This window comes from Solea senegalensis, linkage group LG8 (assembly GCF_019176455.1).
Source record: "Solea senegalensis isolate Sse05_10M linkage group LG8, IFAPA_SoseM_1, whole genome shotgun sequence".
In the NCBI taxonomy this organism is placed as follows: Eukaryota; Metazoa; Chordata; class Actinopteri; order Pleuronectiformes; family Soleidae; genus Solea; species Solea senegalensis.
In genome coordinates, this window is record NC_058028.1 from 2,872,112 (window position 1) to 2,898,720 (window position 26,609).

The 26,609-nt window shown below is 38.4% G+C and overlaps 2 protein-coding genes and 1 long non-coding RNA gene across 7 annotated transcripts in view; all 3 read left to right on the forward strand.

Moving 5' to 3' along the window:
• The window catches only part of pitpnm3 (PITPNM family member 3), a 36,324-nt gene extending 29,554 nt beyond the window's left edge, over nt 1–6,770 (forward strand). The window contains 1 exon segment of the mRNA XM_044032272.1: nt 777–6,770. Coding sequence (XP_043888207.1) covers nt 777–1,119 — 343 coding nt within the window. The 3' untranslated portion in view covers nt 1,120–6,770.
• Nucleotides 6,771–15,408: 8,638 nt separating this feature from the next.
• LOC122773361 (multidrug and toxin extrusion protein 1-like) lies at nt 15,409–26,219 on the forward strand. 3 transcript variants are annotated; one of them, XM_044031988.1, is made up of 17 exons: nt 15,410–15,618; nt 18,519–18,620; nt 18,816–18,884; nt 19,874–20,022; nt 20,751–20,793; nt 20,898–20,942; nt 21,599–21,696; nt 21,797–21,894; nt 21,974–22,087; nt 22,178–22,245; nt 22,396–22,504; nt 22,615–22,690; nt 22,771–22,840; nt 23,652–23,784; nt 23,861–23,955; nt 24,840–24,944; nt 25,506–26,219. In XM_044031988.1, exons 1-17 carry the CDS (start codon nt 15,511–15,513, stop codon nt 25,761–25,763), a joined length of 1,740 nt encoding a protein of 579 aa, XP_043887923.1. In that variant the 5' UTR covers nt 15,410–15,510; the 3' UTR covers nt 25,764–26,219. The 3 variants fall into 3 exon arrangements, with proteins under 3 accessions (XP_043887925.1, XP_043887923.1, XP_043887924.1); XM_044031989.1 differs by having other exon boundaries at nt 24,840–24,929; XM_044031990.1 differs by having other exon boundaries at nt 15,409–15,618; nt 23,652–23,955; nt 24,840–24,929; nt 25,506–25,771.
• LOC122773364 lies at nt 15,945–18,235 on the forward strand. 3 transcript variants are annotated; one of them, XR_006360885.1, is made up of 2 exons: nt 15,945–17,643; nt 17,986–18,235. It is a non-coding gene; the product is annotated as an uncharacterized LOC122773364 (long non-coding RNA). The 3 variants fall into 3 exon arrangements; XR_006360887.1 differs by having other exon boundaries at nt 15,945–17,561; XR_006360886.1 differs by lacking the exon at nt 15,945–17,643 and adding an exon at nt 17,836–17,887.
• Nucleotides 26,220–26,609: the final 390 nt, after the last annotated feature.

Here is a 26,609-nt window from a genome sequence, read left to right on the forward strand (position 1 = left end):
ATTTTGAGCGACAAAACTTAGAATTGTGAAAATGAAAATTGAAAATGCTGCTGGCTCTGTTTACGTTTGAAAACACTGTCACACTTTTCTTCAGCTGTTGAACGAAATGTTTAAACGTGTTAAATCTGTACTGTAGTGGGTAACTTCTGTTGATTATTGTCTTATTATTATTATTATTATGCTGCTTCAGTTTGTCATTTATGAAACAATTATCAACATTAACGTGTTTTCCTGCACGCTTCATTTGTCAAACGTCGTGAGAGCAGAGAGTAAAACATGCTCACGAGCAAATAAAATGAACATAAACACGCACATTAAACAAAAATAAATAACGAATAAATCTGATTTACTCGCGCTGTGAAGTCTGCTCAAAGTTAAAATGTCCTCGCGTGAGTCGACCTGATTTTTAGACGTTTGGGGGCGGAGACCACGGAGGGCACCGCCCTCGAAAAGGTCACGTGACACAGTGTGGAGCTGAAATAAAGTCTCGTTTTACTTCAGTGGAAACATCGTGGTGTAGATTTAATCTGAGATGAGTTTTTCATTAACTGTCGCGACTTCAGAGGCGTGAATAAGAATTTCCCTCTGATTGTTATCACATGAGGACTAATGTTCTCCACCTGCACCGTCCCGCTTCTGTACAATGGTGGAGATTGGGTTTATTTTGTAGGAACAAACGTCCACAAACATGAACGTCACGTCTAATCACCGTCTCTTGTTTCACAGTGTCTCTCTCCTCTCCTCTCCTCTCTGCTGGTATTTTCCTCTCCTCTCAGCTCCTGCTTCCTCCTCCTTGGCCCTCGACACTTTTTGTCACCTGTTGTGTTTCTTCTTCCTGAGCTGATGTGGAGAACGTCTTTGTGCCTCTTGTTCGAGGAGACGCAGGAGCAAAAGATGCCAAGTGTTTGTGTTTTTTTGTTTTTTTTTACTGTGATATCAGAGGAGTTTGCTTGTTGGTGGATTATGGATTATCAGCAGATCATGAGACGTCGCAGCGTCCACACTGCTGTGTCGGCAGCTGCTCGTGTAAATACTCGCCACTCGTCTGGACACAGAAGCTCCGACTGTGGAGGTTTACCTCGCACACGAGCTCAGACCCGTCGAGCTCTGGATGTCTGACGTTTGTGACGTTTTCCTCTCACTGAGCCAACGACTCCGGCCCTTTTTGCTCTTCCTTGTTTTGGAGCAGTCGGGCGGAACACACGGTGTCACCGGAGCGCGGGTCACGCTCGACTCGGCTCTGCCGTCGGATTTTTTGCATTTGCACTATGGAAGCAGGGACACCTCATTCCTCAGTAAACTTACTGTGATTCTAGGACTTGTATTTACGTTGTTCTTGTAACAACTGGAGGATTCAACAAAAGTGAAAAGTGGTGATTTGAACATAAAAATGTTTACAGATTGAAGAAATCTGGGGCCTCATTTATAAAAGTCACCTGGCGAAACATGCGTCTGCAACTCTTACCACACAGAGTGGGATTGATAAAGAAATTCCACGTGGAAAACATTGACTGTGACGCAGTGAGATCATGAAATAAAAATCTCCGTCCTCAGTTATGATATCAAATGAGCTTCAGCAGCAGCCCTAACCTTAACCCTTGAATAATCCCTTAAAAATGTGAGGACCTGACAAAATCCAGTCCATCTTTATTGGTGAAGCTCGTTAAATCAACCACACTGGACCAAAGTGCTGCACAGAAGAATAAATGAAAGGTTTATAACCTCCCACAAACCAATAAAATACATGTAAAGACTTAAAAACAACTAAAAACTAAAAGTAAATGGAATGTTAACAATGTTAATATTAGGCGTGAGGGGAAAATTCTGCTGCTGCCAAGGCTCCAAAAAGTTTAATTTTAAATGATTCCTGATGCTCTGACATCAGAAATTTGACATTTTATTTCTGCCGTTCTTTCCCGCGTCGATGATCCATTAATTAGGTCTGGATATTCTTTAAGTACGAACGATGATTGGACGATTGTTGTAAGACACTGAGAACAGAACACTGCAGGTTCTTTGCAGGTGTTTGTTTATTTTGTGCCACGACATTTTCTGAATATGAATATTTTCCTTGATTTTGTGATTTCCAGCGTTCGCCAGGTTTCCGTACAGATTCTACGCCGATTTTTAAAAATGAGGCTCCCGGAGTTTGTTTACATGACGACAGTTTGACATATTTACAGTAATAAGTGTAAATGTAATTCTTGGTAACGTTAGTTTAGTGGCTCGCTCGCAGGATTCTGTGTCATAGACGGAATCCGTTACATACGACAGCGATTTGTGATGAGATCTGACGTCGTGTAGAATAAATAAATAACAGTGTGACCATGTTTTAAAAACTCTGTGCAAGTCAAACTTATTTTTCTATGAGGAAATAACTGTAAATAGAACTATTTTCATCGTCTATGTTTTGGAACCTTTTACTTGTTGAACGGTTGATTTTTGCCTTAAACTGGATTTGATGTGTTTGTGTTTGTTAGATAAACAAAAAAAAACAACGATTATTTTACTTCTTTGACCAAAGTATTGAGTTTTGCTCACAGACATAGACCGTATATTAAAAGTGGGCGTGGTTTTCTAGTTTGTCGTCACACAACCCAAATATTCGTAATGTGGTGCGTATGAGGCGAATGTCGCGACTTAAGATCGATTTTGAGTTTATTCCGAGCTTGTTCTCCCATTTTTTTTTAAAAGCTCTCTGTAGATAAAACTTAAGTTTTTCTTGTTGGACGTCAAACACAGACGTCAGTCGCAGAATTGTTCGCCAAATTGTTTGGCAATGGTTTTTCGCCAAAATTGACATTTTTTTCAACGTACGTTTACGTTTTTACGTAAAAATGCTAATGTGCCACAGTATTCGTTAAATGCCTGTGCGCTAACTTTTTTTGTGAGACTGCGCCAAAATCGCCCTATGTGACTAATGACTAAAACAGTTGACTTAATACGATGCTACCTCCTTGACTTTTATTTTGGTGCCCCTACAACAGTTTTTTGTTTCAGTAGCCACCGGGGGGCGACTCTGCTGGTTGCAAAAATAACTCTGAAAAGAACAGTAAAAATTTGCGTAAATGTCTGTAAATGTTCAATATTATCGGCAAAATATCGGTATTAGACATTTTAGCTTGAAAGTGTTTTATCAGATATTACTGAACACGTAACAAGATCCCCCAAATCAACGAATGACAAACACTCGCTGAATATTAGAGGTGGGGGAACAAATGCAGGTGAAATATTGCGATATTTTGCGTGGTGATATTTGTATTGCTTTGTAAACACCAAGTGTCAAATTCGTGTTTTATTTTTGCATGTATGTTTTTTAACTGAGGTGACAAACGTTGAATTTTAAAAGTGAGAGCTGTTGTGTGGATATATCGCAGTATGTACGTTACTTCTTGACTTCTATGCTAGCGTCATCCACCGCTTTTTATTTTGCACAATGAAGAAAATTTACATGAGTACGAAAAACATGACGTTATTTTCTATCTAACCTTTTTTGTTTTGATTATCGGCCAAAAGACAATATTGTGCGTCCCTACATATGAGTGGACACCAGTGTGATTGACAGCTGGTATCGTCCAATAGGAGCCACATTTTTTAAACCTTGTGGCTTCAAAACGGGAGTTGGTTTTGCAAGACTCCGCCCATTTTTATATACAGTCTGTTTTTCCTGTTACGTCACATTCGTCAAAGTGTATTTTTATCGGCTGACATTTTGTTTTAAAGCTTGTGTATATACGTGTGTGTGTGTGTGTGTAAGTTGAGTTGTGGTGGAACTGTAGTAACAGTGTGTGTGTTTGCATACCTGCATGTTCTCATTGCAGTACAGTGTGTATTTTTACAGGTGTGTGTGTGTGTGTGTGTGTCTGTGCGTGTAGTTTTGAGGAAACGCTCGTGCAGTGGAGCGTGCGAGCCACAGGGAGGCGCTGCTGTATCTATGACTTGTTTTCTTTTACCTCCTGAACTATAATCCAGTAGGTGGTGCAGTAATTATCTCTGATTACCACTGTGTGTGTGTGTGTGGCTCCCTGTAGTGACGCCCCTGTAATCGTAGAAACACCAATTAAGTCGGTGATTGTATGATATTGTAGAAACACTGAAATACTCTGTAAAAGTATAAACATTATTATTACACAAGCCCGCGAATGTACACACAACGAACCAGTGACTGTGTCAGTCTGTGTCACACACACACGTGTGAGGATGTTTTTCTGTCATGGTTTGAAACCAGAGCAGTGAAATATTCAAGCATTTTAGCAGAGCAACGTTTAGTAAATGGCAAATTACGATCCACTGGTGATTCTTCTCTTCATGTTCGTTATCGGCAGTTGTTTCCGACCGCCGCGCCTCCCTCGCAGTCGTCATTTGTGAATAAGCGAGGACTAATTATTTATGAACACATTATTAACACGCTTACATTTGTGAGAAATAATTGTAACTGAGGCAAAGTGCAGATGATAATGTTCCCTCCTTATACTTTCACTCATTTAGTGAAATGAATGGAAACTGAAACAGACTTTTATGGAATAAGATCAAGACCATTTTGTGTTAATTGTTTAATTTGTCTTTTATAAGAAATGTTCTTCCTGAAAATTAAATTAAGTGTACTTTTACTTCAGGGCTGCAACAGTTTATCAATGAATCGATGACTAAATAATTTGCCAGTTCTCGTGTCCAAGTGATTTTTCAGCTTCTTATATTTGAATATTTTCTGGTTTCTTTGCGTCATAAAACAAAGATCATTAAAAACTGAATCAGGACTCATCGATAAATGATTATTCAATTGTGAAAAGAGTATTAAAGATAAATAGCAGAGATTAACTGAAATATAAATCAACAAAACTACTGATATTTAAACCGTAAAATGTCGAGTGTTGGTCAAGTACAACACAACAGACTGATGACAAAATAATAAATGAAAAATCCCCTTCATGAATTCTTTGGGTTCTTTTATGCTTGGTCATCTTTTATTTTGATAATCTGGCCGACTGTGCTTGAAAATTGACAGAGAGAAGTATATTTGTGTGATATTTTGAAATTTAGTCGTCTGGTTTTTTTGGCATCATGTCTAAAATACACCGTGTAAAGCAATTTGTTACATTCACCACCTTAAGTACAAAAATGTACCAGTTCAAACCCATCATAAACTCATTTTAGATTATAAAATGCATTTTATGTACATTGTTGAACATTTTGAATTCCTTGCCTCAGATTTGGGTATTATTATTTTATTATTGAGCATCATACTTTACCCTGATTTCCTCATTTGGTATGGATGTAATTTTACTGGTAGAGCAGCATGTGACCATGACTGACACTGAAAGTATTGAACATTAATATTGTTTTGTTTCTAATGATCAGGATTGACGTTGGTTTTAAAAAAAAATAGATGTTTATTGAAAGTTGAAGATTAAAAGTTTAATAGCAGTTAATGTGGATGGGACAATTTTGGACTTACGGTGCTGTGAATGTAGTTCTTTTTAAAAAGTGACACAACACGAAAACAAAATAATGTAAGTTCATGTAGAAAAACATTAATGCTGTAATGAAAAAAATAACAGGTTTAAATCCATTATAAATGATCCATAATTTGGTTTTGATGAACCCTGACCACTGAACCCTCACGTGTGCGTTCATGCGTGAAATTAAAGGTTTTGCTCTGTAACGTCACAGAAATATTCTCCAATTTCAACTGCATGCAGTCTGATCTCATTCTGCTTTACTTTATCAAGTCCTTTATGATGGAGAAGTTAAAGGGGGTCAGTGTTAATCCAAGTCCAGAACAAAGCTGAGAATTTATATTTTGATAATCTGATTGGCTGTGTTAATGTATAACGCTTTAAAACTGAAAAAGATTAGTGTTTTTATGTGATCTTTTCAAATGTTGACTTCTGTTTCTGTGGCATTTTTGTTGCATTCATCAGCTAAGGAACAAAAACGTCCCCCTTCAAACCATTTTAAATGAAATATTTTGAGATTATTAACTGACATCTTTGTGCATGTCCTTATTCCATCCTCAAATATTCATAATTTACCAGTGACTAAGTACGAATTTGTGTTGTCAAAGAGTCTAATTTGCCATTTATTAACAATTTGTAGGTCTTTAAAAAGTTAAAGAAGTTTTTGTAAGTTAACGGTGAGTTCATGGTCTGAGCTTTTTATTTACCTTTGTGGTTTTATTTAGGTAACACTTTACAATGAGGGTACATCAATTAGCGTTAGTCAATACTGTTATTAGCATTTACTATCAGTTAAGCTTTAACAATTTATTCATGTTATTCAGTTTAATTAACTTATTTATTCATATAATATTCAAAGGTCTAGAAGCTATCGTTGCTTGACTATAATTAAGCATTTATTAACCTGTAATTAACCGTTATTAATGCTCCTTGTGACTGTTATTGTAAAAAGGGAAACATGATACACAAATGTGTTAGTATGTAGAGAAGTGGAGCATTAATAACAGTTAATTAATGGTTAATAAAAGCTTATTTATAGTTAAGTAACATTATCACTATCAACCCTTGAATAATGTATGAATTAATACCTTAACTAACCTTAGTAAACATTAACTAACGTTAGTAAATGCTTATTATAGCATGAACTAATGTTTATTATAAAGTCTTACTGTTTATTTGAACACTGACTGTGGCCTTTTTATTTAACTGTGGGGAAAAAACTGTTTTTTTTGTTCCGCTGTGATGATGAAGATAATTGTTGTGGTTATTGACGTCACTTCTTATCGCTGTATAAATAAAGATACTACACACTTGGATAATTTTGCTTCTTGCTCCGGGGGCGATGTTTTATTTCTTCTTCTACGTGATCGCTAAATATATAATACTGAAGAAAAAAAAAAGAGCACATTTCTTTTCTCCACCTCTTTGTTTTTCCTCTAAGTCTTCAGCCGATCAATATTTTGAATCCAGGTAATTTTCCCCTGAGAGTCTTTAGTGAGTGTTGTCGCTCGTTCACAAACCACTGACGCGCGAGTGCATCACTGCTCGTCTATTTGAAGCAAGAGGACTTGATTTAACCGCAGTGTTTTTGTGGAAAAATGGAAAAAGATAAACGACAAGAAAACCCTCAAAGGAAGGTTTTCAATGTCGTCCGCTTCTCCCCTGATTGTTGTTTTTCGGAGTCTCGTTAGGAAGCAGAACCCGACTCTGGCTCAAGGTGGATGGACCTGATTTGTGAAGCAGCTCATGCTTTATGTTCCGGGAAGTTTTCCTAATTTAAAAGCACGACTCGGGATTATATATTTATAAGTTTCGGCAGAGTGATGCAGCCGCGGGACGCAAAGTACTGAGCTGCATTTATATGAGGAATTTTCTGAGGAATCACTGATGAGGAAGACAGATTTATTTATGAGGCAACTCTTACACACCGAGGCTTTTAGAACCCACACACAGAGAGGACGAGAAGGAATCAATGCACAGTCTACGGTATACACGCCATACATCACAGATTATTTAAGATTAAGACAAACAAGTATGTCATCAAGGATGTGATGAATTGTTGGAGGAGACACAGACCCAGAGAAATATAGCAAGAGATGACTATAATTATGATGAAAGTAGAATAAAAATGCTTCTGTTAGCAAAAATGATGATGAATTAATAATAAAGTGTAGTTGGAAAAGCTGAGAGAAAAGTAGTAAAGTAAGGAGATTTTCAAAAAGTAAAATAAGCAAAAATAAGCATTATAGTGGATTTAAAACTAAAGATAAAGTACTGTGATACAAGTCTTATGAAAGGAGTGATAAAGGATGTTAAAAGGACCTCATATTGTACAACATAACATGTATCACAACTGCAAGTGAACTGCAGTGATGAGTGATTCATTGTTTGGTTCATAAAATATTGATCAGTGTTTGTCCAAACCTTTGAAATGATGTTTTCAAACGTCTGGTTTTGTTCACAAACTAAAAATTGTGAATTTTTAATGATTTCTTTGGTTTATGGAGCAAAGAAACCAGGAAATATTCACATTTAAGAAGCTGATTATTTGTTTATTTGTAGCCCAAAGAAACGTCTCCTGTCTTTCTCATAGAGTCTGACATAATATTCATAGAGCGACGTCACCCTTGCGTAAGAGAGCGACGCCGTCATCCTTTCATGCAGAACATGAGTCAGTGTTGGCAGTGACCTCAGGCTCAGTGTGACGTCCAGCAGCCGCAGCAGCAGTGAAGCAGTGAATCAGTGATTCATCCTCGTTGTTATTCAAACACAGCAGAGTCGTCTTCTATGTTGTTCTGTGACGCGGCTGCTGAATCCTGGACGCACGGACGAGCAGAGTTTAGGAATTCATTCAAATCTGAAGTGATGGACACTCGATAACGACGCTGCACACACACACACCGATCATTCAGAGAACACACACACGCACACACACGCACACGCACCTTTGTCTGCTGCTGCCATCCGACATAAACATGACCATTCATTCATTCATTCAACGTCTAACTCATTTAGTTTTAAACTGAATACACTTTCTTTTATGTTTTTATTTAAAAACGTATATAAATCCTGAGATTATTAACTGACTAATACATATTCTGTACGTCCTAATCTGGATTTTACTTAGTAACCAATGCGTCTGCTCACTTATTCCATCGTTTCTTTAATTTTGTCACCAGTCTGTAAAATACAAGACTTATTCATAATTTACCAATGACTAAGTATGAATTTGTCTTGTCCAAGAGTCTAATTTGCCATTTATTAGCAATTTGTAGGTCAGGTCACATCAACTGACATTAGTTAATGCTGTTATAAGCATTTACTAACAGTTAATGTTTTAACTGTTATTCAGTTTTTTTAATTTTTTAATTTTTTAATTTTTTTAGTTTTTATTATTTTATTTTTTGATTATTTTATTTTTTGAAATGTTCTCACTATTGCACTGTATTGTTCTTTTTTAATCTTATTTTATTATATATATATATACATATATATTATTTTTTTAATTCTTATTCTTATTTTTATTCTATTCTCTTTTTTCACAACTGAGCTGTGGTGAATGTGTGTTTCCTCCCTGGGGGAGGAATAAAGTCAATTCAATTCAATTCAATTCAATTTAATGAACAGTTCATTAAAGCATAGTGACTTATAATAGCATTAAATCACCATTACCTAACTATAATTAAGCATTTATTAACCATTAATTAACTGTTATTAATGCTCCTTGTGACCGTTATTGTAAAAAGGGAAACATGTTAAACAAATGTGTTGGTGTGCAGTTGTAGGAGCATAAATAATGGTTAATTAATGGTTAATTGTTGCTTATTTAACATGCGTATAGCTATTTGTAGGACTTGAAAAGTAGAAGTAAAATTCCCCCTGATCTGTTCAGATGTCACTGAGATAAACACACGTGAACGTGTTCAATGGGACTAAACCAAATCCATAATCTGGATGAAATTTAGTCTGATGGTAGAGTCTGATTCTGCATTCCATCACACACTCCGACTGTGTAATTACACGACTGTTAAAGGTCAGCGCGCATTAACGCATTAACCTCTCTGTTGTCAGATACCGGAGGTGAGAGGTCGGCGTGGTCTTTGCACGTTAAAGGCGGCGCGGTGGAATCACACGTGTGTTTGAGGAAATGAAACGTTAACGTGTCACATGGTTCAGCAGAGGTTAATCAGTCACTGCTCACACACACATTAAGATGCAGCTCTCTGCTGCCATCACACAGGAAACCAGAACGACACGTGTCACACATGGAAACTGTCACGTGGATCAACTGTTGTGTATTTATTGCCCCGCAAAAGTTCCCTGCTTCAGGGGGCAGCACTTTCAGATAGGTGACCATCTCCAAATTCATGTAAAATCTCCTCATATCAATGATCCACTTGTTCACATTGAACCAGAAACCTTTCGGTTCCTTGAAAGGGTTTCTAGTACTTACAGTTCCGTAACCATGTTTCTGGTTTTGATTTTGTGACACTTCAAAAAGTGCTTGTAGAGATTTTATGCTCAAATAGTTGAGGAACCTTCTGGGTGAAACTTGTTGTTGTGGTTCACCGTTTAATATCCCCACAACATCGCATAAAATTGAGTTTATATTTGAGTTCAGTTCCCGGTATCTAAAGTATACATTGGGGACATGGTTTCTGGTTCGGGGACAGTCATTTTAGATAGTTAAGGAACCTGGGTGGAACTTGTTCAATGCGCCTGAGAATTTCATATCAGCTAATCTATAGTTGAGGAACCTTCTGGGTGTACCTTGTTAGGTGTACCTCACTGTTTAATATCAGTCAATCAATCAATGTATGCCCAACAGAACCTAAAATCCCCTTACAGTAAATATCCACATTGAACCAGGACTGTCTCAGTTCCTTGAAAAGGGTTCCTGGTACTTAAAGGTCCTGCATGGATTGATGAGGTGGAAACCTCATCGATCTGTACAGGGGGCAGTACGTTCAGATGCTGAGGAACCTTCTGGGTAGAACTTGTTTATTGTGCCTCAGTTTTTAACCCAATCAATCCACAACATTATGTACGATCTCCTCACATTAAAGAACCAATAGTTTGCATTGAACCAGGAATCTGTCAGTTCCTTGAATAGGATTCTTGGTACTTAAAAGTTCCTGCGTGGATCTATACAGTGGACACATGGCTTATGTTTCTGGTAGATTCTTTGGCCCAAAAAAGTTCCTTGGGGGCCTAACCCTAGCAGAATACAACATCTCCAACAGTTCACATTGAATCACAAATCTTTCAGTTCCTTGAAAAGGGTTCCTGGTACCTAAAGTTCCTGCCTGGAACTATACCTAACTGGTTTATGGAGAAATGTGAAGAAATAGCTTATGTATATTTTGTGACCTCAGGTTCCTGCTTGGGGGCGTAGTACTTTCAGATAGTTGAGGAACCTTCTGGGTGGAACTTGTTAGTTGTGCCTCAGTTTTTTTTCATATCAGCCAATCCATCTCTACAACATCGCATAAAATCTCCTGATATTAAAGATCCAATAGTTCACATTGAACCAGGAACCTTTCAGTTCCTTGAAAAGGGTTCTTGTTACTTAAGGTTCCTGCCTATAACTATACAGTGGAGACATGGCCTGGGGGAGTAGTACTTTGAGATAGTTGAGGAACCTTCTGAGTGGAACTTGTTAGTTGTGCCTCAGTTTTTCATATTGTCCACAGCATTGTGTAAAATCTCCTCATATAATAGTTCACATTGAACCAGGAACCTTTCAGTTCCTTTAAAAATATGAGTGTCTGCTACTCAAATGTGTGAAAACATGTTTGTTTTCTCTCTGCAGCAAAAATAAATAATGATTCTGCAAAGACGTGACGACGTGCATGAAAACAAGCTGAGACAGTAACACAATTTAAATTGCAAAAGCACAGAATTGACAGAGGAGGAGCTTCTGTTCTTTTCTTTTCTCTTTAACAAGGCAGATTTAGTTTTCCCAGATAGAAGTAGACGAGAAACATCTCGTTAGACCTGCACATGTTCTCTTCTGACGGTCAAATATTGCATTTCTCTTCCTCGTCGAGGTTTTCAGTTTGTGTTGGAGACAGAATGAGCCTCCCACTGTGTGACAACCCAAAGCCCTGTGGACATTATTCTGCCTAAATCAATCAGGAACGAGTGCCACCGACACCATGTGCCGCAGCTCTGCTGATCTGTATCTGTCACTTGTTATTTTCCTGAACGCAGCTCTGCTCTTTGTGTTTGCTGAGTCGCTCGTTTCTTTTCACTCCATCTGGTTTTGTATCGTAATCTTTTCTCATCTGCCGCCTCTTCCTGTTTCTGTCCATTCAGACGTTTTATTGTCTGAAAGAAAAACCTGTTCTCTGTCGATAAGTTGTACATTCGAGGCATTATTGTGTTTTTTTATGACATATTCTCAGTGTCAGACATTTTACTCAGCTTCATTAGTTACAAATACACTGTAAAAAAATATTGATAGGTGGTTATTTCAGCATATTTTCTTATTCATGCTCAGTTATGCTGACATTTTAGACTCAAACACACCTGGCAGTCATCTTTATGTATTCATTTATTAAGTTAGGCATAGATTACACATATCCAACATAAGGCCTTGGGGCCAGATACGGCCCGCAAACCAGTTTTATCCGGCCCATCTCACTTTCATATTATTAGCATTTAGCCGGCGAAACACAGCCAGACTTTTATATCAAAATAATCACATTTTGGATGTATTCTTACATGATTTTACTTTCAAAATGTAAATACTATGTATGCATGTTACATATAAAGATTTAGGTATAATGATTATTATATCTTTAAAACCTCCCCTGGTGGCGATCATTTCAAAATAAAAGTCTCTCTGACTGGAACAATCATCTTTCTCTTTCAGTTGCTTCAGGACTTCTTTTACGTTCTCGTTTACAGTTTTAACTACAGTTAAAAAAAAATACTATATATGACAGAGGATAAAAGGAAATCAAACTTAAAATCAGTAAATCTTAAAAAAAACTGAATGTGTCCAAGAATAAACATCTATGTGCACAAAGGATGTTCTGTTGACTGCTGAAATCCTTGAAAATGAGAGGCAACATTTCAGGGGGTGATGCTCCTAATACAAATTCAAAGATATTCTAATTTATTTATTTTCATTCATATTCTTCATCATATTCATATTACTGTCACCTTTCCTTGCCTCAGAAAGCCTCGTTGAGATTAAAAATCTCCTTTTTACAAAATAGAGCAGCACATTTTCCAGTGTCACAGACAAATAATAACTTATATACGTGTGCTGATTTACAGTCTCAGTAAAGTAGACGCTTCCCAAATTCTATAACTGATTTAAAAATGACTGGTGTGAGTTTATGACCTTGTCTTGTCTGAGTCACAGTTTCTCTTTTACTCTCGACGCTCATCGCTTCACATGAAAATGAGATCAAGGAGGCGAACGTTTCTCCAACAACTTCTTCCTCTGCTGATGCACATTCACGGTGAATCACAGGAGACGAACTGTGGACGTGTTAGATAACTCTGATGTAGCAACAATTCGCCGTTACTGCATTTCACAGCTCAGCGTACGTTTGAATCTGTTAATGGACGACGCATGAGACAACAGAGGTTAAATAAACAACGTCTGCGTTTACAGAGTTAACCATCGATGAAGTCTGGAGGAGCACACACATGCACAAAGCCTTATCACTAACTGACCTGTTAATGCCTAACCACGTGGTGGCGCTCTTTTTTTGGTCAAAAGATACAAGGTGAAAGACGGTAACCATTCACTGGATCCAAGGGAAACGCCAAAGAAGGTAATTACCTGGTGAGGAAACGCTTGTGAAATCAGTCGCATCCATCTGCAGACTGCAAGAGAGGGGGCGGGGTTACAAGTGGGCGGAATATTTGAAAAATTAGAGAGTAATAGGAGATCAGTATTACGTGATGAGGGTTAGTGTTAGGTCACAATTACGCAAATGACAAGAGAGGGAGCGGGGTTACAAGTGGGCGGAACCTCAAGCTGTCAAATCACATGTACCTCCGCCAACTTAAAGTCACGACTCTCCTCACGTGGAAGGCTAGTTAGCCTGATGTTGAAGGCCAGTTAACCTGACATGTAATGCTAGTTAGCTTGATGTTGAAGGCTAGTTAGCCTAACGTAGAAGGCTAGTTAGCCTGATGTTGAAGGCCAGTTAACCTGACATGTAATGCTAGTTAGCCTGATGTTGAAGGCTAGTTAGCCTAACGTAGAAGGCTAGTTAGCCTGACGTGGAATACTAGTAAGCCTGATGTTGAAGCCTAGTTAGCCTGATGTGGAATACTAGTTAGCCTGATATTGAAGGCCTGTCAGCCTGATGTTGATGGCTAGTGAGCCTGATGTGGAATACTAGTTAGCCTGATGTGGAAGGCTAGTTAACGTGATGTTGAATGCGAGTTAGCCTGATAAGGAAGGCTAGTTAGCCTGATGTGAGAGGCTAGGCCAATGTGGGAGGCTAGTTAGCCTGTCGTGGAAGGCTAGTTGGCCTGATGTGAGAGGCTAGCCTGACGTGAACCCTCATGAAAGTACGAACACAACCATGATAATGTACACAAGTGCGAAAATGCGTGGCTCCAGTTGAATGTGGAAGTGTGACTTCAGCTATTAGCATGTAGCATGTGTTCAGTGTGAGTGTGAGTTAAATAAGTGAACATGAACAGAAATAACGTTCTGTCATCTCAGCCTGTGAACCTGAATCTCAGTCACACAAACGTCTGCGGTTCATAACGACAGTGAAGTATTTGAGTTGTGCTGTGAAGCGTCGCAGGTCCGTCATAAATCAGCTGCTTCTGTGTGAGCGCTGATATGTGGCTACAGCAGCTGACCTTCTCTCTGCGCCTGCTTTGTAGGTAATTACTTTCTCGGAGCAATTTCATTTTATTTCCTCCCGTACAATTATTCTTTCCAAATTATTTCCAATTATATTTACCTCCATCAAGAAGGTTCTGTTTTCATGGGCATGGGTTTATCTGTACATTTGTTCTTCTTTTAGCAACTTCCTGTCTGCAGTTTTTGACGAATCAATGTGAATTTTTTGCGACGGGCCCATGAATCTACTGAACGTGGTCTTACCTGGGTTTTTTTTTTTAGTTCCTGCTCTGGAACTGCCGGACTGCCGGCCTCTGATTGGTCAGAGAGTGTCGTCACCGAAGTGTCGCGAGCACGACGTCCAACACAAGACTTAAAGGCAACAATGTCCAACTGTAGATCAAAATTAAAAAGACTCAAATATCCTGAAAACATGCGTTCATCTCCAACATTTAGCAAATCATTATATGATGACTCCGCCCATGTTGAGGAGGAGCTATGAATACATGAAAAACAACACGACTGATACTAAACTGAGTAGAGTTAAAAGTGTTTAATGGAAAAGAGCCATTAGTGAGGTTAGGGTTAAAAAAGTCTCGTTTACAGACAATGAGAATAACACACGTAGCTTCGTCGTTCAAATGAGCGTCGCTGGTTGACAAAAACTCCCCCACGTACTAGATTTAACCTTCATTTAACCAGATAAAAGAGCATTGACTGGGCCAAGAACAGCAGCAGCACACATCATAGTTAATAAAAACATCAGTAATAATGAATTTCTGTTCTCTGAAGAAAAGAACCAAGCCAAGAAGAGCCTGATAAACCAGAGTCATTCACGACTATCGGCTGTCGTTCTGCAACCGTAGTTGTAGAATCTCCTTCCTCGTGAATGGTTACAAATGTTCAAATTAAATTACAGACAGTTATGGAAACCTTTGCAACCAACTCTTTACACAGTGTGACATTTTAAAGGTCACTGTTGTCCCTTTTTTTTTTTAACATATATCATATTTAAATAAATAAATGGTACAGTGTGAATATACTGGCTACTGTGTAACTCAGCGCTCAACCTGAAACCAGCTAAACAAACAGAGACGGAAATTAAATAGTAACTTTTTCAGATCATAAAATACTTAACGCAGCAGTTCTGAGTTCTCTGATCCTGCACCAGTCTCTGATCCTGTCCTAGTCTCGGTCTCTGGTCCAGTCTTAGCCTCTGGTCCTGCAGGTATGGGAGAATCCAGGGAAAAGCTTTTGTGCTGCAGGTCTGTTCAGGATAAGCTTCCACGAGCTCACAGAGAAGAACTGTATCACATCCTGAGGATGACTGGACCTCTGGTAAGACCTGCACTGTGTGTGTGTGTGTGTGTCTGAGGCTGACCTTGTCGGGACCAGAAGTCCTCATGGAGAACAAAACCTGGTCCTAGTGAGGAAGAACCTCTTTTCTTGGAAACTGGTTAAGTTTAGGACTCGGATGTGAATTGTGGTTTTGTCGAGACACAGGATATTATGAGCACGATATTATCGGCACGATATTGGCTTTACAGAGTATTATCAGATATCGTCAAACACACCAAGATCCTCCTCGACTTCTTCGCTGGCGCCCTCTATGGCTATTATTGTTTATTATCTTTTTATAATAATTTATAAAGTTTGTTTATTTTGCACGTTAAAGAAAATGTATATCTACATCTGCTGTGACATGAGTATGAAAAATACACTTTAAGACCTGATATCGGCAAAAGGTGCAACAGCATGGATCCATAGTGGTGTTAGGCTAAGTTTAGGATTAAAAATTAACTGCTTTAGTCAGACATTTTGACCTTGTGGGGACATTTTATCTTTAAAGGGCTTTTGTTTAAGCCTAAGTTATGGTTAAGTCAGGCATTTATTTGTGACGGTTAAGGTAAGGGTAAGGGTTTGTGTGTGTTCCAGGTATTCCTCATCTTGTGGGGACCTGTTTACATGAAACTCAAGTCCCCATGGGTTGAGGTTAGGGTGAAGTTAAGGTCAGTATTAGTTATGGTTAAGGTAAGAGCGAGTGACCCTAAGTCTCCAGGTCGCGGACATAAGTCCGAGTCATGTCGTCTGAAGTCATGGAAACCAGACTTTGTGGTTTCCGTGCTTCCTGGGTGTTCTCAATAATGAGTTGGTTTCTTCACCCCAGGATTGATGAGAGTGTTTGCTTTGAAATGTCAGGGGGAAAATAGACTTTGTGTCTGGGTTCCCGAGGCAGCAATGAGTCAAACTAAAGCAGTGTTGTGCAGGATTTCAGCCGGTGGCTGCCTGTACGCTGTCAACACGATGAAAGTGCACAGGCTCAATTTCAAAACATGGCAAAAGCTAATTAACTGTAACTGGTGTTGACTGTGATTTACAGCGCATTTACCTGTGAGGAGAGATGATCGAAAGGCTGCTCAGTCTGCTCGCGTCTGCCATCTTCAAATGAGATTAGATTCTCTGATTAGATTTGACTTTATTGATCCCACAGTGGAGAAATTCACTTTGTTAGAGCAGCAGAGGAGTGAGAGGAAGACAAGCAACAAAATACAACAGCGTTTAAAATAAAGAATATACAAACTCAAAAATACAGTAAGCAGTACTATAAAAAAAGAAAAATATGTGAGAAGTGTTAAAAATATCAATCTCTATCTTTTTTGACCTTTGGCAAATTATTATATATTTTTAAAGTTACATTTTTGCACTCAAACTTAGACACTAAAACTTTATTTTTCCATCAAGAACTCTATTTTAAATTATATTATTATACGTTCCTTTTTTATGTGTTTAAAAATGCAGATTGGAGAGACTACGCACTACAGCAGGGTTTCCCAAACACTGGGTCGAGACCCACACATGGGTCGCAGGAGATTGTTTTTGGGTCCCAAAACCAGTTTGCTGAATTTTTGCAAACTTTGTATGTATTTGTTTAAAGTAACATACATGAAATGAAGTTGTAATTAATTTACCAAACATTTCTTGAAAACGTTTTATTTAACAAGTCAAAGTAATATTATTAGTTATTATGACAAATGAGCTCTTTTCACAACTTATATTGTGATTTGGTCGTTACCTTTAAAAAGTCTGTTCTGTATAAATTTTAACTAAACGTTTGGGAAAATTCTGCTCATTTTTTTGGGGACACAAGAAAATTGTCCCACGACCAAGCTGTGGTCCCCAAACCAGACTTTGGTCACTGATATAGAGTAGTTTTAGTTAAATATATAAAGTATTGTTCCTCATGTTCTTTGTTCCTTACATGTTCCTTAAAGGTTCCTCATGTTCCTTATGTTCCTTACATGTTCCTTAAAGTTTCTCCATGTTCCTTAAAGGTTCCTCATGTTCCTTACATGTTCCTTAAAGGTTCTTCATGTTCCTTACATGTTCCTCATATTCCTTATAGGTTCCTCATGTTCCCTTACATGTTCGTAAAGGTTCTTCATGTTCCTTACTTTCCTTATTCCTATGTTGTTTATGTTCCTCATGTTGTTTATGTTCTTACATGTTCCTTAAAGGTTCCTCATGTTGTTCCTATGTTCCTTACATGGTTATGTTTGTTCCTTAAAGGTTCCTCATGTTGTTTATGTTCCTTACATGTTCCTTAAAGGTTCTGCATGTTCCTTTACTGTGTTCCTCATACATGTTCCTTACATGTTCCTTAAAGGTTCCTCATGTTCGTTCCTTACGTTCTCATGTTCCTTAAAGGTTCTTCATGTTCCTTACTTGTTCCTTACATGTTCCTTAAAGGTTCCTCATGTTCTTTATGTTCCTTACATGTTCCTTAAAGGTTCCACATGTTCCTTAAAGGTTTCTCATGTCCCTTACTTGTTCCTTAAAGGTTCCTCATGTTCTTTATGTTCATTACATGTTCCTTAAAGGTTCCACATGTTCCTTAAAGGTTTCTCATGTTCCTTACTTGTTGAACGACAAATAAAGCTCCTTGATCCTGAACACATTACATTTAAACATTGTTATTTGTTATATTGAGACAACTTACAGTTTCTTGTTATATCGTCTTAAGTTTGTTTGTCATAATAATGTGAACTGATTATTTTCTGGTTGATGGCAATAACACTTTGCTACAGTGTTTTTCAAAAATCAGTCATTTTGTGTTTGATTTATGGAATAAACAGTTATATATTCATCAGCTGTGAGATTAGTTCCAGATTAGCATTGGTTGTAGAGCTGCTCTCTTTATCTGCTGCTGCTCTTGTCGATGTTTGTCTGTTTCTCTGCAGCTGCTCGCTCGAATCCTTCATTACCTCCTTCCATTTGTGGTCACAATGTTCTGTGGACGTCTGGGAAATGAAGTGATGGCTGGATATGGATTAGCTTCTGCGGTAAGTGATCGTCAGAGGTGTGGAGGCCGACATGAGAAGAAGTACTCGAGGTTTAATTTGTGATAAAAAACACTAGAACTTCAAGAAGCTCTTACAACTCTCAGAAACGTGATGATTTTATCAAAATATCACGAGTCACTGAAATATTACGTGGTGCTTTTACTGATGTGAGTTTTCTTCATGTTTTCATTTCAGGCTCTTAACATATCCACGATCGCTACAGGATGTGGTCTGTCACTAGCATGTGATACTTTGGTGTCTCAGGTCTCAGTGCAATTTTGATTTTGATGGTGCGCTCCGTTTACATCGGAGGTCGGAACTTTCTTGTGGATCATGTTCCAGTTGAGAAGTCGGAGGGAAAAGAAACATGGACACAAGCCTCGTTCAGGCTCGCCATTGTTCACAAAACCAGTCGATCGAAAACAGAATCAACCCGAGTGACAGAAAATAATAAAACTAATAATGAACTGAAGCCGCAACAAAACAGTAGTATACAGTATATAACAGCTATAAGTGTTCTTTATTTAAGTTCTCATCTCGTGCCTTTTTTATTTCCCAATAAGTTCCCAATATTTGATTCATGCTGTGTTCCATTTACATTAAAAGTTGAAACAACAAAACAAACACTTCTACTTTGAAATGTCATCATAAATATAAATAAACATAAATTCATGACCCGCCCCCTCTTGACCAGACTAGATGCTCATTGGCCCTCAGGTCATTTGAGTTCGCGACCTCTGCTCTATTGATATTTTACTCACACAAAATAGCTTAAATTTGAAGAAAGAGTACGATGTGAACAACTGATAAAAGACAGAAGTGGATTTAAAGTAGCAGAGCGCTTTTACTGAGTTTCCTTTCTATTAATAAAAATAACAAAATACACATTCAAGAATCACTAAAATCAGAGTAAAATAGATAATACAAATATTGAGTACAGTGAAAACTCGTCTGACTTGGAACTCCACAATTCCGACTACAACCGGAATGCACCATAACCCTTAAATAATACTTAACCGATTTGCATTTAGCTTATTATTACTAGAATAGGTGCATTATTTTTGAGTGTGTCACTGGTTGGCACATAAAGAAAAGAATGAAGATATTTCTCAACTCAACTGAGGTAGGGAAGCACATTTTTTCAAAAAATACTACCCCTATTCTAGTAATACAAATATAAGTGCAAATGGGTGAAGTATTCCTTTAAATTGACTAACTCCACATCCCAACACTCTCTTCCACTGTGTGTGCAGACGTTTGGGGGTAAGAACCTGCTGCGGGTGGGAGTGATCCTTCAGCGCGGCATCATCATCCTGCTGCTGTTCTGTTTGCCGTGCTGGGCTCTGCTCATCAACGCCCAGAACATCCTCTTATGTCTGGGCCAGGAGCCGGAGGTGGCCAGGTAACCAACAGTTATCCTCACATCACTCCGTCAGATGGAGATTCTCAAAGACAAGGATCCTTCCACGGTGGAGAGGATCATTCGAAGTCATGTCCCACAGGGACAAGGAGAGACTTTCTCATGGACATTTAATGAAGTCGTGCTTCATTCTGCCACAGAGTGTAAAACCAAAAACACAACAAAAGCTCTGGTCTCTGTCAGCTCAATGTGTGTCACACTGCACAAATGTCAGAACATGAGCCTGGAGCAATTCAAATTTGCAAGAAATGTCAAGATATTTTATCCCCTCAGTGTTTGAAAATATAACCTACACTGAAAAAGGGGAACGACGTACAATTTAATTGAACATAGCTTATGTGTTGAATAAGGACTTTGACACAGTTGATCGCTGTTCACAAAGAGAATTCTAAGAGAGTTCTGCACCCTTTTTTTAATTTATTACGCACATAAATAACCTTGGACAAGATTTATCTAACGAAGACTATCTAACTACATAATCTAGCTAACTAGCAAGCTAAACTAGCTGACTACATTATGTATGTAGCCAGCTATCTAAGATAGCGAACTACATGATGTAAGCTAGCTAATAATGTAAGCTAAATATCTAAGCTAGCTAATGATGCGAGCTAAGTGATGTCATGCTAGTGCTGTGTTTATGAACGTAGCACATTTTCATGATGTTTGTGTCCCAGGAGGAAAAGTCCTGAATATTTCCCTCTTTATTTCAGAATAGCTCAGCTCTATATTACAGCTTTTCTTCCTGCAGTTCCTGTGAGTTTGACTTTTCACTCGTTCATCTACAAAATCAAGGAACTCACGTTAATAAAATCAAGACTTTTTATTCATTCATTTGTTTATTCATCTTTGTCTTTTAGGCAATGTTTCTATATCAGCTGCAGGTTTCATATCTACAGAACCAGGTCTAGTACACACACACACACACACACACACACAGATACTCTACAGTAATGTAATTACGTAATATAGAAATGTAATCTTATTTTAATCTTAAATAACAAGCTAAAACTAGCTTTGAGTGCTCACGACTGGTGTGTATAACGTAGATTTCACTATCACAGATTGGCGAGTGTGAAAATATAAGAAATTCTAATACAAACATTCTTAAAGTCAGCTTAGTTAAGTTAAGGGAGACTCATTTTAAGTTTCTTACATAATAGAATTTGTTTGCTTGTGATCAGAACAACTTTCTTATATCTTGCCCCATTTTATACAACGTATGCAATTTTTATACAGTGTATTTTTGTACATTTCTGTGCAATCTTAGACTTTCAAGCTCTTATATTTCTGCATTTCTTATCTATTATTTGTGCAGAGATGCTTCTAGTCGCAATTGAGAGATTTGTACCTGTGTATAATGACAATAAAGTTTAATTTATTTACTTACTTTAAGTAAATGACATTACAATCTGAGTTAGTTAAAAGTATTTTATACAAGTAAAATTGACTTCAAGCCACAAACCTGTAAGAATATTTGGCTTATTTACAGTTTTACAGTGTATTTCATCAGATGTGTTGTGGAAACAAACAAACAAACATGTGTTGTTTTGTTTCTCAGGGTCTGATTTTGCCTCAGATGTACACGGCTGCTGCGGCTAACGTCGCTAATGTGCTGACAAACTATGTCTTTCTCTACTGGCTGGATCTGGGAGTGAGGTGTGTAAATACTCATGTCACTGAAACACAATCACATTCTGAGTAATGTAACACACACCGTGTGTGTGTGTGTGTGTGTGTGTGTGTGTGTGTGTTACAGTGGATCTGCTGCAGCCAACTCTCTGTCTCAGGTTTACGTCTGTGCTTTTCTCTTTGCTTACATTCGATGGAAGAAGCTCCACTTGAAAACATGGGGAGGTGAGGGATTTAATATGCACATGCACACATGTTCATCCGGTTTGTACGATATTACGTTATGTTATGTCTCCCCCTGCAGGCTGGTCGATGGAGTCACTGCAGGAGTGGGGCTCCTACATGAAACTGGCCATTCCCAGTACGATGATGACCTGTTTTGAGTGGTGGGTTTATGAGATTGGTGGATTCTTTGCAGGTAATCTGAATATTTGTTGTGCAGTTTAATTAAACGGGCTGAGTCTGAGTGGTGACTGAGACTTTTCCTCTTCGTCTCTGTGTGGATCAGGAATGTTGAGTGAAGATGAGCTGGCAGCTCAACATGCTGTGATCATGGTGGCGTTCATCACCTACATGGTACCTTTCATTCTCCCCTGAAAAAGAGTTCTTTAAAGGTTCAGAGGGAGACGTTTACCAAGGTTTATCAGCAGGAAAATGTGTTTGTTTACGTGTATAATGGCTTTAAATCAAAAATGTGTTTTCTTTCTAAAATAACAAATCCGCTAGTTTCCTCTGGGAGTTCAAGGTGCGGCGTGCGCTCGTGTAGGGAACGCTCTGGGAGCAGGAGACACAGCCAGAGCCGTTCTCGCCAGCAAATTGTCGCTCGCTCTCGCAGGTGGGTCGTAAACATACTCTGCTGCTCACAAAGAAGATGTCATTTCTCCACGTTTAGTTCTGGAAACACTTGTTTGATGTTTGGCGGCGGTCGCTGCTCTTCTCTCACAGGCGGCATCGCGATCGTTCAGGGTCTGTTCCTGGGAGCGACTAAATCTGTGATCGGCTTCATGTTCACCTCTGATGAGTGAGACTTTAAACATAAACACACTTATTTAATATCAGCTGTAACACAAACTGTGTCACACATTTGAATTTCCACGTCAGGAAGATCGTCGCGCTGGTGTCACAGCTGATGAACGCTTACTGTTTCCTGCAGTTCTTTGACGGTCTCGTGGTGAGTCATACATACATATACATATATATATATATATATATATATAAAAAATAAAATATAGATATATATATCTATACATATATATATATAGATATATATACTGTGTATGTCAAAGTCTCATAGACAATGATTAGATTTGTTGTTTAGCATCGTGTTAATGATCATATTTATTTATTTATTTCTCTATCATTGTCCCTCAGAAAGTGACCACATTGTAATAATCTGTTAGAAAAGTCACCATCAAAGAGAAAATCAGTGATCAAACGTATGTGTTATAAAAAACAAGGTCAAGGTCAAACAAATGAAAATGTCGAAATCTGACAAGATCTAATAAGAATTTTGTCAGTGTGTCTTTTTTTGAACGACCAGAAGGCGTTCAAGTTCCACGAGATGTCAAAATTTAATTTTGCTCATTTTACAGAAGAGGATTAGGGCCACATGTGAGATAAAAATATATATAAAAAAACAATAATTCTGACATTAAAATTGTGTGAGATTAAAGTCAGAAATTAAAGTTTTTTGAGATTTAAATCATAATTTTGTAAGTGAGATATACGGTATATGTTCTGTGTTTCCTGCTCCTCCGTTGACACAGTTATGAAGTTATGTTGTCTAAAAAAGAAATAAACAAATTCAATTGAACACAGTGCCGGAAACAGAGGTTTTTTTTTAAAACGTCTCTGAAACAACAAAGTGAGCAGAGACTCAGACTTTTGATCAACGCTGTTTATATTATGATGACAAAAGTAGGTTTTATAGACTGTGTGTGTTTGTTCCTCCTCACAGTGTGTGTGTGTGTGTGTGTCCTCAGTGTGTGTGCACAGGCATCTTCCTGGGCACCGGCAAACAGAAGATTCCAGCTGTGGCTAATTTTGTGGGATACTACTGCATTGGAATTTCCCTCAGCATAATTTTAGTGTTTGTGGCAAAGCTTCGGATTTTGGGTGACTGGATTAATGTTTTATTATTTCCACGTACAAACAAAGTGGTGAATGTGACGAGTGAATCCCGTCTCTGCAGGTTACTGGCTGGGCCTCCTCATCTGTGTCGTTCTTCAGTCCACCTTCTACATCACTGTGATCTTCAAGCTGAACTGGGAGAGAATGACAGAGGAGGTGCTGTATGAAAGAGTCAGGAACATCCGTTTTATAGAAGAATAACACAAATAACCTGAAAAATGTGGCAGGTTTTTAATGGAACAACAGCTCACTTTATATCAGACACACAGGCCTGATAATCCTCACACACTCAGCTTCACAATAACAATAATAATAATAATTAGGACTGAAAGGGCCCTCATGCAAGTCAGGGAGTCCCCCTCACTCAAGAGTCTTCACTTTAGGTTAAGTTTGTGTCCATAGACGTGTCTGTGGTCGGTCTCTTGAGTCAGGTATGAAGTTTCGAGGCGACTGGTCAATTAATGCCGAAGTTAAAGGGCACTTCCTGTTTCGTGTCGAATAGTCCAGGGTTGCCGTGTCCACGCCCTCTAGAATCTGTAAAACCTTTTGACAGCTTTTTGCCTTTGATGTGTCGAGTATAAATTGGAGCAACTCGCCAAAATGGACGCCAAAATTCATAATGGCTGACTTCCTGTTGGGTTGAGGCCATGGTTCAGATTTAGTTTTTTGTTTGTCTTGGTCTATAACATCTTTCCACCAAGTTTAGGGAAATTAGGCAGAACTCAGTTTTGTCTCTGTTTTCACCTTAGGGGGCGCTACAGAGCCCTTAAGCAAAGCACAGGTTCTGGGAACTATGTCAATATTACATTTTCACCAGACCTCAGTCAGTGCAAAGCTTCAAGAGTTTTTATGCACGTTAAAATGATAAAAGCCATTAATAAGCTAAAAATAAAAAATTAAAAGACTAGTGTTGCACCCTGCGGAGGAACTGTAGTGAAGTGAATGTCCAGCAGAAAAAACACATTTTAAACAAAGTACTATTATCAAAAACATTCCAGGACTTTTTTATCGACAGTTTCTGTCTGTTCTCTTGTTTTCAGGCTGTGAAACGAGCCCAGAAAAAGATTCACATGACGTTGTTAAGCGACGCAGCTCTGATGGACAACGGTAACATCGCTGAGAGCCACACGGTGGGTAACGGGAATGTACGTGGCCTCGCTTTTTTTTCACCCCCTACCACTAACAACCTAAGTGGTTTTTCATTAGGTCTGCAAAAAACGATTCTTCTCATAATCCATTAATCTGTCGCTGAGTTTCTGGATTGATCGATTCATTACAAACACAAGATTTTGCTACTATTTAGATTAAAGCCAACATTAATGCTGTGTTCCCGCAAATTTGTCACGCAGCAACTTTATGCGATTGGCGTGCAGTGACACGACAAAATGGCGCCCATCGCACAAATCTCGTCTGATGCTCGGGTTTCAAATTTTTCAACACGATGGCCAATCGGCCGTTGAGATTCTCCGAATGACGTCGTTTCTTCGCTGCAGACGTTTCCACAATAGAGAGAGCAACAATGTTTTTGCTAATGGTGAAAATATCGAGTACACCAGGGTCCTCGCAATGCGACCCAGGGTCCTGTAGTATCCCTCTTAACCATCGGGTGGCGGTGCAAGTCTGGATGCAGGGATTAGGACGCATTGCTACCAAAGAAGCGGAGAGCGATGCTACAGCTACCTGAAGTTTTTGTTCCTCTGTTTTAGCCGGTGAACGACGACACTGAGGTGAAGGATGAAGATGTGCAGCAGCAGAAGACGCGAGGACGTCTCTCCACGGCTCAGCTGGTCCTCAGACGAGGCCTCACCGTCCTCACCGCCGTCTTGTTTCTGGTCGTGGGAACATGTGTTCACTTCCTCGTGCCTGTACCAGAGAACGTTTCCTCAGAGAAGAACGACACGCTGGACTGGATCGATGCCACACACAGTCCTGATCCAGTCCTTTCCACTCAGCTCATCCAGTAAGACGAGACAGCAGAATCTCCTGAATCTTCAGAGCTTTCTGAGTCTCCAAAACCTTCAGAGCTTTCTGAGTTTCCAGAATCTTCAGAGTCTTCAGAGTTTTCAGAGTCTCCAGAATCTTCAGAGTTTTCAGAGTCTCCAGAATCTTTAGAGTTTTCAGAGTCTCCAGAATCTTCGGAGTCTTCAGAGTTTTCAGTCTTTAGTGTCTTCTGATCATGAAATGACTCCGGTAAATGTTGATAAAACTGTGAAGTAAAATAAATAAATGATGTAACTGTAAAAGTTCAAACGTCTTTTAGACACAAATGTTTCATTTTATTTTTTTTTAGATTTTTATTGTGATGTTTAACTTTCCTTTATTCTTGTTTCTTTTTTAATATTTTTTGCTTTAAGATGTTTATTCAGTCTTTTCTATTCATATAATATTTTACATCATTAAATGTTTTGGTAAAAATTAAACATTTTTTAAAAATTTAAAAGGTTTTATTATAATTTTATAGAATCTAAAAGATTTTAAAATCAGATCTTTTTGTATTTAGGAGAAACTACGCCTGAGTGGGAAAGTGTGATATGTAAATGCAAACTGTACAACTGTATTCATTAGTGCAAAGATGCTACGCTCAAGTAAGAGACTTAAAGTGACAGTTGAAGGAAACAGATGAATTTCAGTGCCATCATTTCATTTTTTTTTTTCAACAGTGACATTTATTTTATCAAATTTTAGCAAGTTGATTTTTTCTGAAGTTCTGTTGATTGACTGATGTGAATGATTAGTCAGTGATTGTTAATCCCTGTCTTCATAAGAAGGCAAAATGAGTTTTTCATTTATCTCTTGATGCTAATAAATAG